General features: G+C 41.8%; 1 protein-coding gene across 3 annotated transcripts in view; it reads right to left on the reverse strand.

Annotated features, from left to right (window-relative positions):
* PTPRG (protein tyrosine phosphatase receptor type G) overlaps positions 1 to 16,194 on the reverse strand; it is an 822,569-nt gene that overhangs the window by 183,093 nt on the left and 623,282 nt on the right. For all 3 annotated transcript variants that reach the window (XM_064274291.1, XM_064274292.1, XM_064274290.1), the window contains exon 6: positions 1,719 to 1,785. In XM_064274291.1, the coding sequence (XP_064130361.1) occupies positions 1,719 to 1,785 (67 nt within the window). The remainder of the gene's footprint in view (positions 1 to 1,718; positions 1,786 to 16,194) is intronic.

Genomic DNA, 16,194 nt, shown 5'->3' on the forward strand with positions numbered 1-16,194 from the left:
ACTGAAGGATGGCCAGGCAGCGAGTTTCCTGAGAATTGGGGATCTCGGGGATAAGGAAAGGCTACTGCTTATCTTACCATATGAAAGCTCCTTCAACTATCATCACGGAACAAAAATACACATATCGACTTAAATGCTATGGCTAGTAGAGCCCCTCCCCTCTTGTTACAACATAGGTATCTGTTTGGAAGAGTCTAGAATTCTTCATGGTGTGTTTGTTTTCAAAAAGGCAAAGCATTTGGTACAAGAGTCAGAGAGTTGGGGTTAAGTAAGATATATCCATCATTCGCTACATTTCAAAACCCAAAAGTCATAACCTACGCTATGGGTTGGAATTTCAACCAAGAGTTTAATCAACTGGGTGCTCGAGGGGATTTTATGGGAGAGAATCACAGTGAACATGATGCGTTACCCATAACCCTCGCTTTTCTTGCATTTTTGAGGCTGCCCAGAGCACAAATACAAATCTCCCTCCACCCCTCCAAACCACCACCACCACCAACATAAAAAACAAATGCGCAGTCAAAATAATTTCCGGCAACCATGTTCTGTTCCCTAGGGGAATGTTTAGAATAACACCCACTTTTGTTAAACACAATCTACTTTCTAGCTCCGTGTGAGGGGTTTACTTCATGGAAACACATAGAAATTGAAAACTGGGAAGATGCAACGAAGCTCCCTGAAATTAAAACCTGGGGTGTTATTAGTCACCCTATGTGCCTACGTTCACTGGGTTATTAGTGTTACCTGCTGCACTATCAAACTGCCTTGAGAGCAGAACAACTCATCCCAAACCCTATTTGCTTCTATCAGACACTGACAACTGGTTTTCGCTTCCTTGGGAGAGAAGGGGAAAGATGTTCGTTGAGCTCTAGGGAGTTGGCTAATGTCTAAAGACAATCCTCCAAAAAAGGGTGTGAAGACATTTTATCTCAGCTGTGGAGATGAAGGGGAGATTTATGATGTTCCTAGTGCTCTTCTGTCAATGTCGTTGGAATGCTAATTAGACTATTAAAACTTTGCAAATCAGTACATTACACCCAGACTCCACAGCTTGCTGCGGCAACGGTACTGTTGAAATTAGAGGATCCTGATGTCACAGGTAATGATGCATTGTCGATAATAAAGTTGCAAAGGAATTTCTCCAATAAAAACCAGTTGGAAAAGACAGAACCCATTTATCTTACTTTCTCTCCCAGTTTTATGCCTGAGGATAAGAAGCCTGCCGCACAGAAACACGGCCCAGCCTTTTCCATCCTAGTCGTTGATAATGCTTGTTCACGTGCTGTGAAGCTTAATGAATTGTCGCAGCTACTTACATTTTTTTAGAGCCACTCCCTAAATCCGAGAGGCAAATCAAAAAACTTATAAATGAAAAGAAACTTGAAAATATTTTGGAGGGGAGGGGGTATGAGACAAACAGCAGCTTCCAAGCATCTACTACACAAATGAATGGTACAATGTAGGGTGTTCTGGTTTATAACACATTCAAAGTGGTACCTGAAAAAGAACTAACTGCTTACTGCTAACCCAGATCTATTTGCAGGTTAAAATGGGCCTGCTCTTTACCTGTCAAATAATGGCTCTAATGCCCTTAAATATCAGTGGATGACCAATGGGTGTCACTCTCTGTTCTCTTCAGGATAACCCCATTCCTTTATGTGGGGATCCTCACCGTTAGCATACCAGGAAAAGGAAGCGTAGGTGGCTTAACTTACCATGATGTACGACGCCCTTCAACCCGTGGATAATAGGATCCAGTGCAGCATTGTCCCTTGGACTGACCTACGTGTAAAGGAAACATGATTGGTTAAATCTATTCTGGCATCAGACATAACAGCCTCGGTTTAATCTTCTAAAGAGAAGGGGGGGAAATAGATGTTATCTAGCAAGCTGCTCAGGTCTCACATACACTATGGCGCTCACCAAATGTGGGAGATTTATGACATAATAAAATCAAGTGAGGAAGTCTAAATCAAAAGAAAGAAACTTCTCAGAATACATTATAACAGTAGAAATATCATTGTCCTAGCAAAAATCGTAAAAAGCAACCTCAAGACTTTCTTCTGCTTTGTTTTATTAAAAGGAGGCCCTGATCAGCTAAAGTCATTGAAAGTCATCAGAGAGCAATCCATCACTGACCAAGTATTCCAATCCCTTCGTGTGATTCTGATTTTCCCCTCTTTCTAGAAAATAGATCTGCTCCCTGCTGGCCAATTCCCCTTCCTAAGGACCGTAGTTCCCTGTGTGTTACCACCAACTATAAAGAGCTCAAAGATGCAGTGTCTCCTATCCCTTCATTTCCTTCTGGGGTTTTAGTGCCACAAATACCAAACCTTTTTTATCTTGATCCCACCCAGCCTTTCCCTTAACTGACACAACTCAGCAGAAATTCTCATTCTTCTCCCTTCTAGAAGATTAAAAATGCACCATTACATTGTAATTTCAGTTTTTAAGTACTTTCTTGTAGACATATAATGAAATATTTACAAATGAAATGAAACAACACCTGTAATTTACTGCAAACTAATCCAGGAGTGAGTGGGGTGTAGATGCCTCAAGACTGGCCATGAATCAATAATTTCTTATTTTGGATGACGGGTATATGATGGTTCATGATATGATTTTCTCTACTTTTGTGTATCTTGATTTTTTCCGAAATAAAGATTTTTTCAAAGTCCATTATCTGTGGTCAGCATAGCTCCTGTTTTTTTTTCCGGCATTGTACTTACTTCTAATCTACTTCTAACATAATGAAATTGAGATACTAATAAACCTTTCGATGTGTAGCAAGGTCCCATTTGCTGTTTCCAAGTTAATTCAAAGGAATCTAGGGCCATCCCTAGGGTGAATTTTAAGGTGATTAAAATTTTCCACACCCTTTCCTCCCTTACAAATTCTTCCTGTTGGGTTGCTGCTCCTGGTTTCCTCTTTGTGACAGTGACCCATAACTCTCATATTTTCCTTCTCTTCTCTGCCTCCAAGTTAGACTAGTAGTTATCAACTAGGGGCAGCTTCGCCACTCCCCTGCAGGGGACACCTGACCACATCTGATGACATTTTTGGCTGTCACAGCTGAGGGAGGTTTGAGGGGAGGTGCTATTGGCATCAACTGGGTAGAGGTCAGGGAAGCTGCAAAATTCCTATAATGGTCAAGATGTGCCCCCACAACAACAGATTATCTGGCTCAAAATATCAATAATGCCAAAGTTGAGGTTAGATGCTCTATGTGTTAATCATAATTACAACTTAACGTCTGGAGACCTGAGTTCCAACTAAATTCAGAAGACAGGTGTCATTATACACTGTGTTGTGTTTACAGACTAATAAAATGATGTGGAATTTGGTATGACACCGTCAACATTACAAATATAAAAATAAAAAAGGATCAGTGAATAGAAACTCAGTGTGTCAGATCACAAAGGTGTAATTCTGGGAGTTCACATGAGCGTGAGTCCAAAGTGCCTAAACAGAAGCTCAAGCCAGAGTCTACCACACTGGTTGAAAAATGAAACACTCTTGAAGGGCAGACATCCACAGAATATACCAAATCTAAACTGTATTAAAAAAAAAAAAAAACATTTGCACCATAATAAATAACTGATCAAAATGAAAGCCAACGCTTCAAAAATGGAATCACAATTCAAGAATGCAACATAAGAAAGCCTTCCAGCAAATGTGTCCAAAACTCAAAAGTGATAGAATAAAATAAGAGTCCAGAGAAAGACTCCATATCAAATTGAAGTTGTAGGCAAAAAAGATGGTCTTCCTCCTCCTTGATTCAGTGTGGTGGAGATGTTTATGCCAGTTTAACTCCCTGTAGTTACTTTAATATCTGTGGGAAATGACAAAATGGACACAAATTCCTCCTATCCCTCTCATCTGCAATTTGACTTTGCTGCTCAGCTCATCCTATCAAAAAGCTTATATCATTTCCTGTACCCTTTAAAATTATGCTTGGCCACGTGACTTGCTTTGGCCAATGAGACATAAGTGAACATGATGCAAAGAGGCTCACAAAGCATTTGGACACATGGTTACCCTCTTGCTACTCTTTGGAATCCGAATCCACAAGTGAAGAAGCCCAGCTGAGTCAACCAGAGGGGATGAGAGACCCCATGGAGCTAAAATAAGCTATCCCAGATAACATCATTCTAGACCCAATGTCCTGCCAACAGCTAGACTGACAGGTGAGTGAGTCTACTCTAGACTACCTAGCCTCAGTTGAACCACCTGCAGACTAAAGAGACCATCTGAGCAGGCCCAGACCGTAAAAACCAACCAGCCACCCACAGAATCCTAAAATATTGTTTATTATGTTACTGTTCAAACTGAATTTTGGGATCATTTTCACATCAAACCCAAAAACCAAGCCCGTTGCGGTCGAGTTGATTCCAACTCATAGAGAGCCCACGGGATGCAGGAGGGCTGCCCCACAGGGTTTCCAAGGAACGGCTGGTGGATTCGAACTGCTGGTTTTTTGGTTAGCAGCCAGGCTTTTGGTTAGCAGCTATAGCACTTAATCACTACGCCACCAGGGCTCCCATTTGCCCATAGCAAAGGTTATAGTATTTATGCGTATGTGTGGGGTGGAGGATGGAGAACAGGTTTTGATATCATTGATTTTATTAACCAAAATACTCTGCTTATAATTTATCTTAAAGGTTGTTCAGTGAGATCTCACATTAAAAGATATGGCGTTTGCTGTCTACCTAACCAACACATGTTCTCATTCAAAATTCTGTTATCCGTCTTCTAATATGGCAACTTTTCAGATATCGTGATCTTTAATCTCAATTTTGCAGAGAGCTATTTTATAGTCAGGGAAGCCCTTTAATCCATTTAATTTTATGTAATGAGGTAAATGTTCAGGGGAAGTGTTCTAATCCTCCATAACTGTAAACCAAAGACAACATTTGTAGCCCATGCAAGAAGAAAATAACCAGGCATCTTAGTGTAGGTTCAAGTTCTGGTCACTTCTAACTATAGCAGCTCTGTGCCCGATTACTCAGGTCTGGCCTAGTTCGAGCTCAAGAGTTTGACCCTGGATTCTATGCAACTCAGAAACAGAAAGTCTTCTACTTCCTTTGCTGGTTTATATGGCTGAGGTTGAGAAGGTAGATGAGGGGTGTGCTAGCAGAATCCAAAACTAGAGGCATTTAGGATGGGCTCACAACATGGAGTTAACATACTACTTTCTGATAAGCAAAGCAGGGGGTGAGGGGCATTTAGCTGACTAACATAATAGTTTTCAGAAAATGTTAAACAAAAATGTTCCAGGAACAGTATGTTAGAATCATTCTTAGAAAAAAAAAAGTTTGTATGGACCATTCTCAGGAAGTATGTGGTTGATCAGATATGAAGAAAGAACTGCTTTATTCGGCTATAAAATGTGCATAAAAACCACTCTTTGCTTAGCCCCTGTGGAGCACTTTGTACTTTCACTTAGTCTGGCCCAGCTTGAGCTGTACTATCCCTCAATAAAATTCTTTGCTTTTTTAATCTGTACAGAGTAAGAATTTTGGTTTGAGAACTACAACATTTCTGGTGTCAGAAGCAGGGTACAGAAAGTGCACTGTCTTTCTCAACCCCCCAGATATTGAGGACTCGGGCTCCAGTACCAGCCAAGCTGTTTGGGCTCTCCACTTACACGAATTCTCAGGAGTCATCTTAAGGTACATAACTTCTTGAATCTGAGCTCCACTCTCTTGTGTGGTAGCTCTTCGACTTCTATTGTTGAATTTGTTTTGTGTGTGCACATTTTGCCTATCTGCTGGAAATACAGGTAATGCCACATCTAGGAACAACTCAGAGCCGCCCTCTGCGACGTCCCTGCTCAGGATGTGAACAAGCATTTTAGTCCCATGATGTGTGGGTTCTTGTCTGGTTAGCATAACCTTACCAGAGACAGTTTGGAAATTCAGTGGCCAATCTGGGGGACTCTGAGGGTCGTTTGACCTTCTATTTTTTCTGCACAGTAAATTAGAAAATAGAAGCTCCCAAAATAAACAATCTCAGTGCGATCCCTATTTTGACTGGTACCTTGAAGCTTCTAAAAGACATCAAGTTGGTAAAATAGCTTCCCTGAAGGACACTGTTTCCAAATTGACCAAACAAAATAAGAAATTAAAATGCCAAAACATGGCTCCTGGCCCCTCTACACTATTGCCAGCTCCTACTTCTTTTTATCTTTCTCCATCCTCTTATTCTTCTGACAATACTCTGTCTGAACTGCTTTTTCTAAAAAGGATGGCCAATAAGCCTTTGTCTAAAATACCCTTTAAATTCTCCCCAGTAGTGTTCAATGCTGAATCTAAGAAAGCAGCTGATTTTCCTAGTAGAACTGGGGCTTTCTACATGGCCAAGAAATATGGGCCTAGGTCTTGCCTGTATTTGGATTTTTGTTTGAGCTCCCTATTGACACCTTGTTAAATCAGTGGCCACTTTTGGGTGCTTTCCAATTGGAGAAACTAGTACATTTAAGGTTTAAAATAAGAGTCTAGGTCTCTAGCTGGCAGGATGAATTAGGTTTAGAAAGAATGACACCAGGTTTTGTATGGTTATTACAAAGGAATCCTAGAGTTTTAAAGCTGCAGAAAACATGGGCATGGGTTTGAGCATCTTAAAAGCCTCTAAGGTGCTCACCACTGACAGAAAGACACTTGCGAAAGGAAAGACACTCATGAAAGGGACATGAGATGGGCCAGAGCATTAAGGTGCCCACTAGCTACAAGACAACTCTCATGCAATGGAGGCACACTGTGAAACAAAACACTGACCAAACCCTGTGTCAGACTCCCTGCCAGGAATTTTATTTGACTCTGGGAGACCAAAGTTTCAACTATTCTTAACATCCTTGATAAACGGATTTACCCCCACCCCCACGGAGATGCTGGTTTAGGGTTCATGTTCAAATACAATATATGTTAAATATACTTGAAGTAATTTAAAAAATTTCAGTGATCACTTAGAGAAAATGAGTTTCCATTTGTGTTGTCTTTTTTTTTTCCCTCTGGGAAACTTTTATTTAATGCCCAGTTTTAGTCAAGGGGTCTGAATAAAATTCCTCCATCTGACACTCTGGTAAATTAATGAGTTTATCTAGTAGCTGTTTTAGTCAATCTTACCAAAGAATTGCTGTATACATTTTAAGAAAATGGGTTGCCTGTCTTGTATGGTATTGTATAAGCCTGGATTTTGAGTTGGCCTCATAGACTGGCGAGTTTATGTGGTTTTCCTGTTTCATTTTGCTCTGAGGGCTTGTCTCTAGTCTCATTTTGTGTCTGAGTTTCTGTCTTGTCTCAGGAAGCTGTGACTGGTGAAGCAATCTTCTAAGTCTTTATTTTTTTTATGGTCCCCTCTCAAAAAAAATTGTTTATTGCACTTGTCTTATGAATTGGGGTTTCAGTAGCTAAATTGAGAAACTTTAATACAAATTCATCTACTTCAAAAGTATGAATTATTATTTTGATTGGTACAGCAAGGCTTTAAAAAGAACAAATTATTTTAAATTGCTTCTCTGAAAAAAAAAATAAGGATCCTATAAAGTATGCTAAAAACAGGCTATAAAAATATAACAATTTCCTACCTCTGGATGGTATTATTAAGATAGATCATAATATCCCTTCAAAGAACTTTATCTGATCAGTTTAATGATAAACAAGCACTTATATAAATTAAATAGCCCTAATATTCTCAGGAATTAATGAAAATGAATTCATTCTGACAAAGATTTCTTTGTTTATGCCAACCTTGAACGCAAAATCTTAAAAGCAAAACCTTTTAAGTAACTTAAGCTAGATACTGTGTAAAATGTGTTTTATTTAAAGAAAGAGCAATTTTAATTACTGAAAAGGGGGCTAAACTGCTTACCAAGAAAATAATAAAAATTAGAAGGAAAAGAACTTAGTTATCTCTTAAAACACCTGGGCTAAATTAAACGTATGTAAATGAATTGAGATTAACCACTTCTTTCTTGATAATGAGCTTCTGAGACCCACACTGCTCCAGGGAAGGTTTTCAAATGACCCCTCCTAACCAGTAAAAACCTTTTTAAGGAAAAACTAAATAAATAATGTGGACATTAAAAAAAAAAAAAAAACTAAACCCATTGCCGTTGAGTCAATTCTGACTCTTATTAGTGAGATCAAAAATAAGAAAAATGCTGTCTTAATACAGTTACCAGAAATTGGGTAAAAAATCACCATCATCAACAACAACAAAAAACCTGTGGACAAATCTAAGGTTAATTAATTGTTGTTGAGTTGAAACTGACTCACAGCAACCCTACAGGACAGAGGAGAACTGCACCGTAAGGTTTTTTTTAATTAAATGGTATATGAAAATGCCTGTCTAATGCCTGCCACCAGACTAAAATTTCTCTTGGTATGCACAGGATTATGTGTTTTAAGGAAACTGAATCTTTGAAAACCTTCAGTGATGACTAAGCCCCTGGTTCCTAGAGCCACCTTTGGTTCCCTTGAATGTTTCAAGTTGACCCTTGTTGTCTGAGTTCATTCTGAAATTGTTCCTCCAATGTGGCCTTATTTGCTATCATAACCCCAGTAAGAAAACTACTCACCCTGAAGATAAGGCCTAACAGCATGGCAAGGTGAAGAAATTAAACTTGACCCTGAAACAAGGTAAATAATGGAGTCGTCCACAAAAAGAGGTGAAAATCCCTGCGGAAGAAGGGTTACTCTTTTGTGGGTGATTGGTGCCCCCTTGGTGTGGCTTGATCAAAAGGGAGGGGGGAGAACGTGCTAGCAGAATCCAAAACTAGAGTCTTTTGGGCTGCACTCACAACAAAGTGTTAATTCACATTCCTTTCTGGTAAGCAAAGAGGGGGAGGGTTAGCTGACTAACATAATAAACCCATTGCCATCGAGTGGATTCCGACTCATAGCGACCCTATATAGGACAGAGTAGAACTGCCCCATTGAGTTTCCAAGGAGCGCCTGGTGGATTCGAACTGCTGACCTCTTGGTTAGCAGCTGTAACACTTAACCACTACGCTACCAGGGTTTATTATGTTGTGTTGTGTGTGTGTGTGTGACTAACAATAGTTCTCAGAAAATATTAAGCAAAAACTTTCCAACAAGAGTATGTTAAATTGTTCTCTGAAAAAAAAAAAAAAGTTTGTATAGACTGTTCTCAAGAAGTATGCAGCTGATCAGATATGAAAAAAGAACTCTTTGTTTTGCTAGAAAATGTGTATGAAAACCCTTCTTTGTTTGGCCCATGTGGAGCACTTCGTACTTTCACTTAGTGAGGCCCAGCTCGAGTTGTACTCTTCTTCAATAAAACTATTTGCTTTTTTAATCTGTTCAGAGTAACGATTTTGGTTTCAGTACTATGACAGGAGAAAGGGAGGGCAAAACGAAGATTATTTTGATTATTATCAAAGTAAACGCATTAATAACTTTGAGCTCATCCTCCAGTCTATGTCTTGGTTCCAAAACTCAGTTTGGGGAATCTTTTAAAAGGAATGCTAATAAATGGGGTTGTTTCAGTTAAACAAACAAACAAAAAAAACCCAAACGCATCACTGTAGAATCTATTCCAACTCCTTGTGTCCCTATAGGGCAGAGTAGAACTGTCCCATAGAGTGTCCAAGCAGTGCCTGATGGATTCAAACTGTGCACCTGTAGCACTTAAACCACTGTGCCACCAGTTTTCCTGTCTTAGTAAGGGGCACTCCTAATTGAAGTAATCCCTCCTATTCATTATTTCATCAGAGGTAAATTTACTACCTAAAAAAAAAATCATGGACATAAACCAATCAATTTGGGTATATTTTAAATATGCCACCAGCGCGGAAGGTGGTTTTAGCAACTCATGTTTGCATTCTGGTCTCCATCCATAGTTACTGTTGTTAGTCCTTGTCGAGTCAACTCTATCTCATGGTGATCCATGCGTACAGGGTAGAACTGCTCCATAGGGTTTTCGAGGCTGTGACCTTTAGGAAGCAGACTGCCAGGGTTGTCTTCCAAGGCGCCTCCGGTTGAACCACCAACCTTTTGACTAGTAGTCAAGTGCTTAACTGTTTGCACCACCCAGGGACTCCCCACTCATGGTAGAGGGTGTACCAGTTATCAGTTGCCATTGAGTCAATTCCTACTCATGGAGACCCTACGTGTGTCAGAGTAAAACTGCTCCATATGATTTTATTTTTTAAATTTTATTTATTTTGTTGTTGCTGAGAATATATACAGCAAGACATATACCAATTCAACAATTTCTCCAGGTACAATTCAGAGACATTGACTATATTCTTTGAGTTACACAACCATTTTCACCCTTCTTCTGTGTTGTTCCTCCCCCATTAACATAAACTCAATCCTCCCTAAGCTTCCTATTTTGTGTTGCTGTTGTTAGTTTGATCCCAGATAGACAGATTTTAAAAGAGCATAATGCTCAACTCAGACATTTTTTACTAGTTAAGCTAAACTATAATAGCTATTTTCACACATACGCTTGTGGGTTCCGGAATCGACTTGACGGCAATGGGTTTGGGTTTTGGTTATAACAGCTATTTTATTTTACTAGTTAAGCTAAACTATAATAGCTATTTAATATTTATTTAAACGTAATATCTATTTCAGTTCACATTTCAAAAGACCCAAATTTATGTTTTATTTGACATTCACTCAATCTTGTAAAATGCCGCTCCTTTTCAAGCCACGTAAGGAGTGTTCCTGGCTCTTGAAATCTGCTTCTTTCCACTTTAAGATCAAAGGAGTTACATAGTAACACCAAGAAGGGAGCAATTGCACAAATGAACTTAAAATGGACTAGAAGAAATGGAGAGCCTATTCCCTGGGGAGTCTGCGCTCTCATTGCATAACTTAGCTCCTGGCACTTCCATTTCAGTGCAGCTTTTGTGGCATTAGTCATTTTCAAAAGGATGGCATACAGATGCAGGAGAGGCCTCTGAATGAACTGCTTTGCCCCCCAGAAAAACCAAACCCAGTGCCATCGAGTCAATTCCGACTCATAGTGACCCTACAGGACAGAGTAGAACTGCCCTATAGAGTTTCCAAGGAGCACCTGGTAGATGAAAGCTTTACAAGTTGCCTTTAAATATAACCAAGATGGAGAAATTGACAACACAGAAAACCATGACACTAGGGTTTGGACTAAAGACCAAATTCATATAAATGGTGATGGAACCTAAATGTCACAGAGTTTTCTTTTCAAATTAGAGCCCACTGTACAGATTCAACCAATTATCAAATTAGTGGCCAAGTTATTTATTAATCATCTCTAGAGACAAGTCTGTAATCCAGGCTCTGCAGGAGGGCTTGCATTTAATCCTGCTGGAAGCAAAATCAAATGAAGGTGGGAGGCCCCATCCAGCTGCACGGTCCCGCGTTCACGTATGTGCTTGCCCTCAACTTCTGGTCACCACGCCATTTGGCCCTTCACTTAGATCCTAATAATCTTCAATCTATCAAGCCCTGGCCATCTGCTAAATAGGATGGCCAAGACAACCCACTTGCCTTGAATCCGATATTGCCAGCTGCTCCTTTAGTCCCATAAACATCACAGGCAGCCAACATTCTCTTGTGGGAAGAAGGATTTATGCCTGCTGAGGGTGAATGGCTACACCATTAACCACAGCTGTGTGGAAAAGTGAAAAACCCAAGAGCCAGAGACAGCACACGGTCTTCCAGAACTGGAGAGATGATGACCCATCTGCCCCGATGGTTAGCAGATAACTGTATTCAGAGGCTCGAGTGCCTGACCAGGACAAGGGCAAGCACTGCTCGTGAGGGCTGATTTCACATCCTATTTTCTACTCCTTCCATGGCTCTGACCTACAGAGCCGTGGAGCAAGGATGCTGCAGCTTCTTTTATTCTGATAGCAACGTCTTTGCTTTCGTCTGTTTTTAGTCTTCATTCGCCAGATTTTGGGGGTCCCTGGGTGGTGGAAGTGGTTTACACCCAGCTACTAACTGAAAGGTTAGTGGTTCAAATCCACTCAGCGGTGCTGTAGAAAAAAGTCCCGGTGACCCCCTTCCGCAGGCGCACAGCCATTGAAAACCCTACGGGGCGCAGTTCTGCTCCGACACACGCGGGGTGGCCAGGAGTTGGAACTGACTTGATGGCAATGGGCTTGGTTGGTTTGGTTCTACCAGATTTTGGTATCAAGAACGTCCTTGCACAATTTATTACTGGGCTATTTTTGCACCACTGCACTTCAGCTGGAGTCCTGGTGGCACAGTGGTTAAGCGTTCGGCTGCTAAAAAGGTAGGCAGTTCGAATCAACCAGCTGCTCCTCCTTGGAAACCCTTTGGGGCAGTTCTGCTTATATACTTACAGGGTTGCTATGAGTTGGCATCAACTCAATGGCAATGTATTTGGTTTGATACTTCAGTTAGGCTTTACCTGGAGAAACAACATGGACCGGATTCCTTTATTAATAAATACTTGTCAATAATTAAGAGACTGTGCCTATATTCAAGAAGACAATTCTAGCATTAAACCATGAACTGCGGAGCTATACTGACAACGCTGCTCTTCAAAATCTGTGAAAAATTTTTTTCCTGCCTCTCCTTTTTAATACTTGCAAACATTACTCTGCTTCTTATACAGCCTATGGTCTCAGTTTCCGATGTAGCAATTCCTCTTTTCTCCCTTCTGACGTCCCAACATCATCGTCTGCTCTCTCCTGGCTGTGACTGCTGCACTGACATTACAAAAAAGCAGAGTCGGAGGTACTGGTGCATTTAGCTCCCAAACTGCCCGGGACGAAGCCAGAAAGGAAAACCTAGGCACACTCCAGAACCAGGCATGGCAAGGGGGAAGGAGCTCCACAAAGCTGTGGGACTTTTATTGAAACAGAGGGTTTTATTCTCCCCATCAGCGAAATGCAATTAACTGAGCATGGATTCCTGGTCAGGAGGCTTGGTTTAAATTTGATTACTAAAAAAATCATACTCTAAGCCTAGTCTCATAGATACACAAAACGTTACAGAACCATTTCACAAGAGAAGGAAGTCTGCCTGCAGGAAGGGAAGGGTATGGCCCGTATCATCTCTATTTTCCAGCACTTGACAGGGACACACTCCTGGGACTGGTTTCCATCAGCAGACGGGAAAGCTGCTAATTCCTTAGCCATGGAAAGGGATTAATATGAAAAGGAAACACAATCATAAATGCTAATAGAAGTCAGCCTCCCCTCCAAATGGGTGTTTGAGCATTGACAAGGTTTACTTACTGTTAATTCATAATATCAGTGGAAACTAGTTATTCATCTCCAGAGAATTGAGATTTGTGGCCAGAGAAGGTCACTGAGGTGATGAATTTGGTGCTCTTAGTCTGTTTAATGTAGATCACTTGCCCACACCCACAAGAGTATTTATCTTCTAACTATCACTCCGCTTGTAGGAGCCAATTGCTGGAAGAACCAACTCCGTCAGGGCAACAGCGAGGCCTGGTAGCAAATCCTCACAACTGCGGATCCTGACAGCAGCAGGCTTGCCTATTGTCCATACACGGGATTGTGCATTTTCATAAGGATCACACCATCCTGGGCTGGGTGTACAGCACCCTATCCTCTGGCTTTGGACTCACCCGACACTCAATTTCAAAGCCAGTGCAGCAGAGTGGGAGGGATGGGGCAGGCTGGGACATCTGGCAAATGGAACCTCCACGGGGGCCCACATGGTGATTTCTGTCCTTCTTTGTCTTTTCAATGTATTGTGTGTTCACAGCCAAGAAGGTGTGCGCAAAGCTTCACAGCAGTTCAAGACCAGGTCCCAGAACCCACCTGTCCCACCCCGCCAGTCTCCTCAAAGTCAAAGTTGTCCCCTGGAAACTGGGAAGAAGCACAAAAGAAATCCCAACCTTGTAAAGCACGACCTAGAGACTTACGCTACAGTGCAAACCATTTCATACTGATATTGTCATGACCTTTGAATTAAAAAAAAAAAAAAAGTATGAGATCTGGGGAGCCTGGGCCAAGAGAACCTTACTTTAGGTTCAGTGACTTGCCGGCCAGTCTCTCTGGGTTCGGCGTGGCAGCGCTGGACAACTCTGACTTCCACTTGTTAGTAATCCTGCCACACACTGAAAAGCCCCAGCAATATCAAAGGCTTAGGGCAGAAAGCAGAGCCGACTGTTTCCACACGAAGCCCGCTGACTTCAACCAGACACATTAGATGTGAACTCTCACCCCTGCCGTTTCATTCCCTCCCAGCAAAAACCTGCTCGGGGCACTCCATTTTACAAAAGACTCAGAAGCCAGAAAGCACTGTACAGGGACTGTTGCAAATCCCCACCATGGATGCAGCAGGAAAAACCTAAAAGACAAAGCAGAGCATATCAAAGGGGTCACCAGATTGATCCTTCTGTTGGAGAAATTCCTCCTTCGGAGTAGGTAAGGTCATCACTTTGGATGTAACTGAAGTTCAGTAACTGTGCATCCAGATGGCATTATCGGGGATGGGGAAGACCGTCTAACTATCACGCAGGTATCCCATAAAATGTTGAAATGACCTTGCTCATCTTATAGATGTATAAAGAGGTAACAGGGGGAAAAAAAAAAAAAACAGTATGGTCCTCTTAGCTAAAATTGTAAGAACCCAGCTCTTAGGATCATTCCTTCAACAAATGTGTGCCTATTACATGTTGTGGTGGCTGACTCTAACATGACCCCCAGTCAACCCTGCCTTCAGGTATCCAGGCCCTTGTGTAATCACCTCCCCTGAGTGTGGGCTGATCTAGTGGCTTCCTTTAACCAGGAGAGTACAGCAAAGAAATGGGATGGCACGTTCATGGTTAAGTTACAACCTCTGCCTTGCTAGCAAATGCTCACTATTGCCTCTGTGCTTGCACACGGAGTAAAGTAAATGGCCACGCTGGAGAAGCCCAGAGGACCAGGAACTGGAAGTGACCTCTGGCCAAGAGCTAGGGAAGAACTGAGGTCCTCAAACAGCCCATGAAGAACTGAACTCAAACAACCTGAGTGAGCTTAGAAGTGGCTCCATCCCCCAGTCAAACCTTCAGATGAGAACCCAGCCCTTACTGACACCTAGACTGCAGCTTGTGAGAAACCCTGAAGTAGAAGACCCACAAAAACAGGGAGATGATAAACACATGTTTTTTAAGCTGCCGAAGTGGTGATCATTTGTTACACAGCAGTAGAAAGCCATATGCCAAGAACTGGGTACTAGATATGACATTGAACAAACCACAGTGCGCCCTCCCTGAGTTGACAGTCTGGTTCTAGCTCCCAAAGAGAGGACGAGTGCCCTGGCTCCCATAAAGAAGTCACAGATGGTTATTTTCCTTATGCTGGTGCATCCATCGGGTAGCAAAGGCAAGTCCTGTCCTTCGGAATGAGCTCTTGCCTTGCACACACCTGGCTGCTAGGCTGCATCACCATTTGCATCAGATGGGGTGTAATATTCTTAGAATCAGAGTTCCAACCAGGACCAGTTGGCAAAATAACGAGCAAACCCTAAACAGAGCAAATAAATGCCGATCATCAATTCTGGGACAAAGAGTTTTCAGTAGCTTTTATGTTTAAACAAACAGAAATCCCATAAGTTGCAACACCAAACCTAAGGTCTTGGTAATGAGAGATGTCCCTGGGTAAAGTGTAGGGCATAACGCTGGTGTGAGCAGCTGCTGTTTCGGAATCACAGCAATGAACTGAAGTGCAAACTAATGCCATGTCCCAGCACCCCCTCCCCTGCTTTTGGAGGAGGGGGTTTCTACTCTGTGTTTCCTCAGGGGCACTGAACAATCACTCCCATAATGTAGAGTCTAAAGATTAAGTATCGATTCACTCTCTTAAGCAATACCTCACAAAAACCAAAAACCCAAACTCGTTATTGTCGTGTGGATTCTGACTCACAACGACCTTATAAACCAAAAACCCCACTGCTGTCAAGTCGACAGTGACCCTATAGGACAGAGTAGAACTGCCCCATAGAGTTTCCAAGGAGCACCTGGCAGATTCGAACTGCCGACCTCTTGGTTAGCAGCCATAGTACTTAACCACTATGCCAGAAGAGTTTCCAACAACCCTGTAGGATGGGCATTCCCTATTCCAGATTGCCCACTCATGTAAGGAGTTTGGTGCCTGATAGTATAAGATTCCCTTCCACTCCCTGTCACCGCCCTCTGAAACAAACCCGTTAGCTCCTCTAAACACTGCATTTAATCCACAAACCAGAGAAGACC

Source organism: Loxodonta africana, chromosome 22 (genome assembly GCF_030014295.1).
Source record: "Loxodonta africana isolate mLoxAfr1 chromosome 22, mLoxAfr1.hap2, whole genome shotgun sequence".
NCBI classification, from domain to species: Eukaryota; Metazoa; Chordata; class Mammalia; order Proboscidea; family Elephantidae; genus Loxodonta; species Loxodonta africana.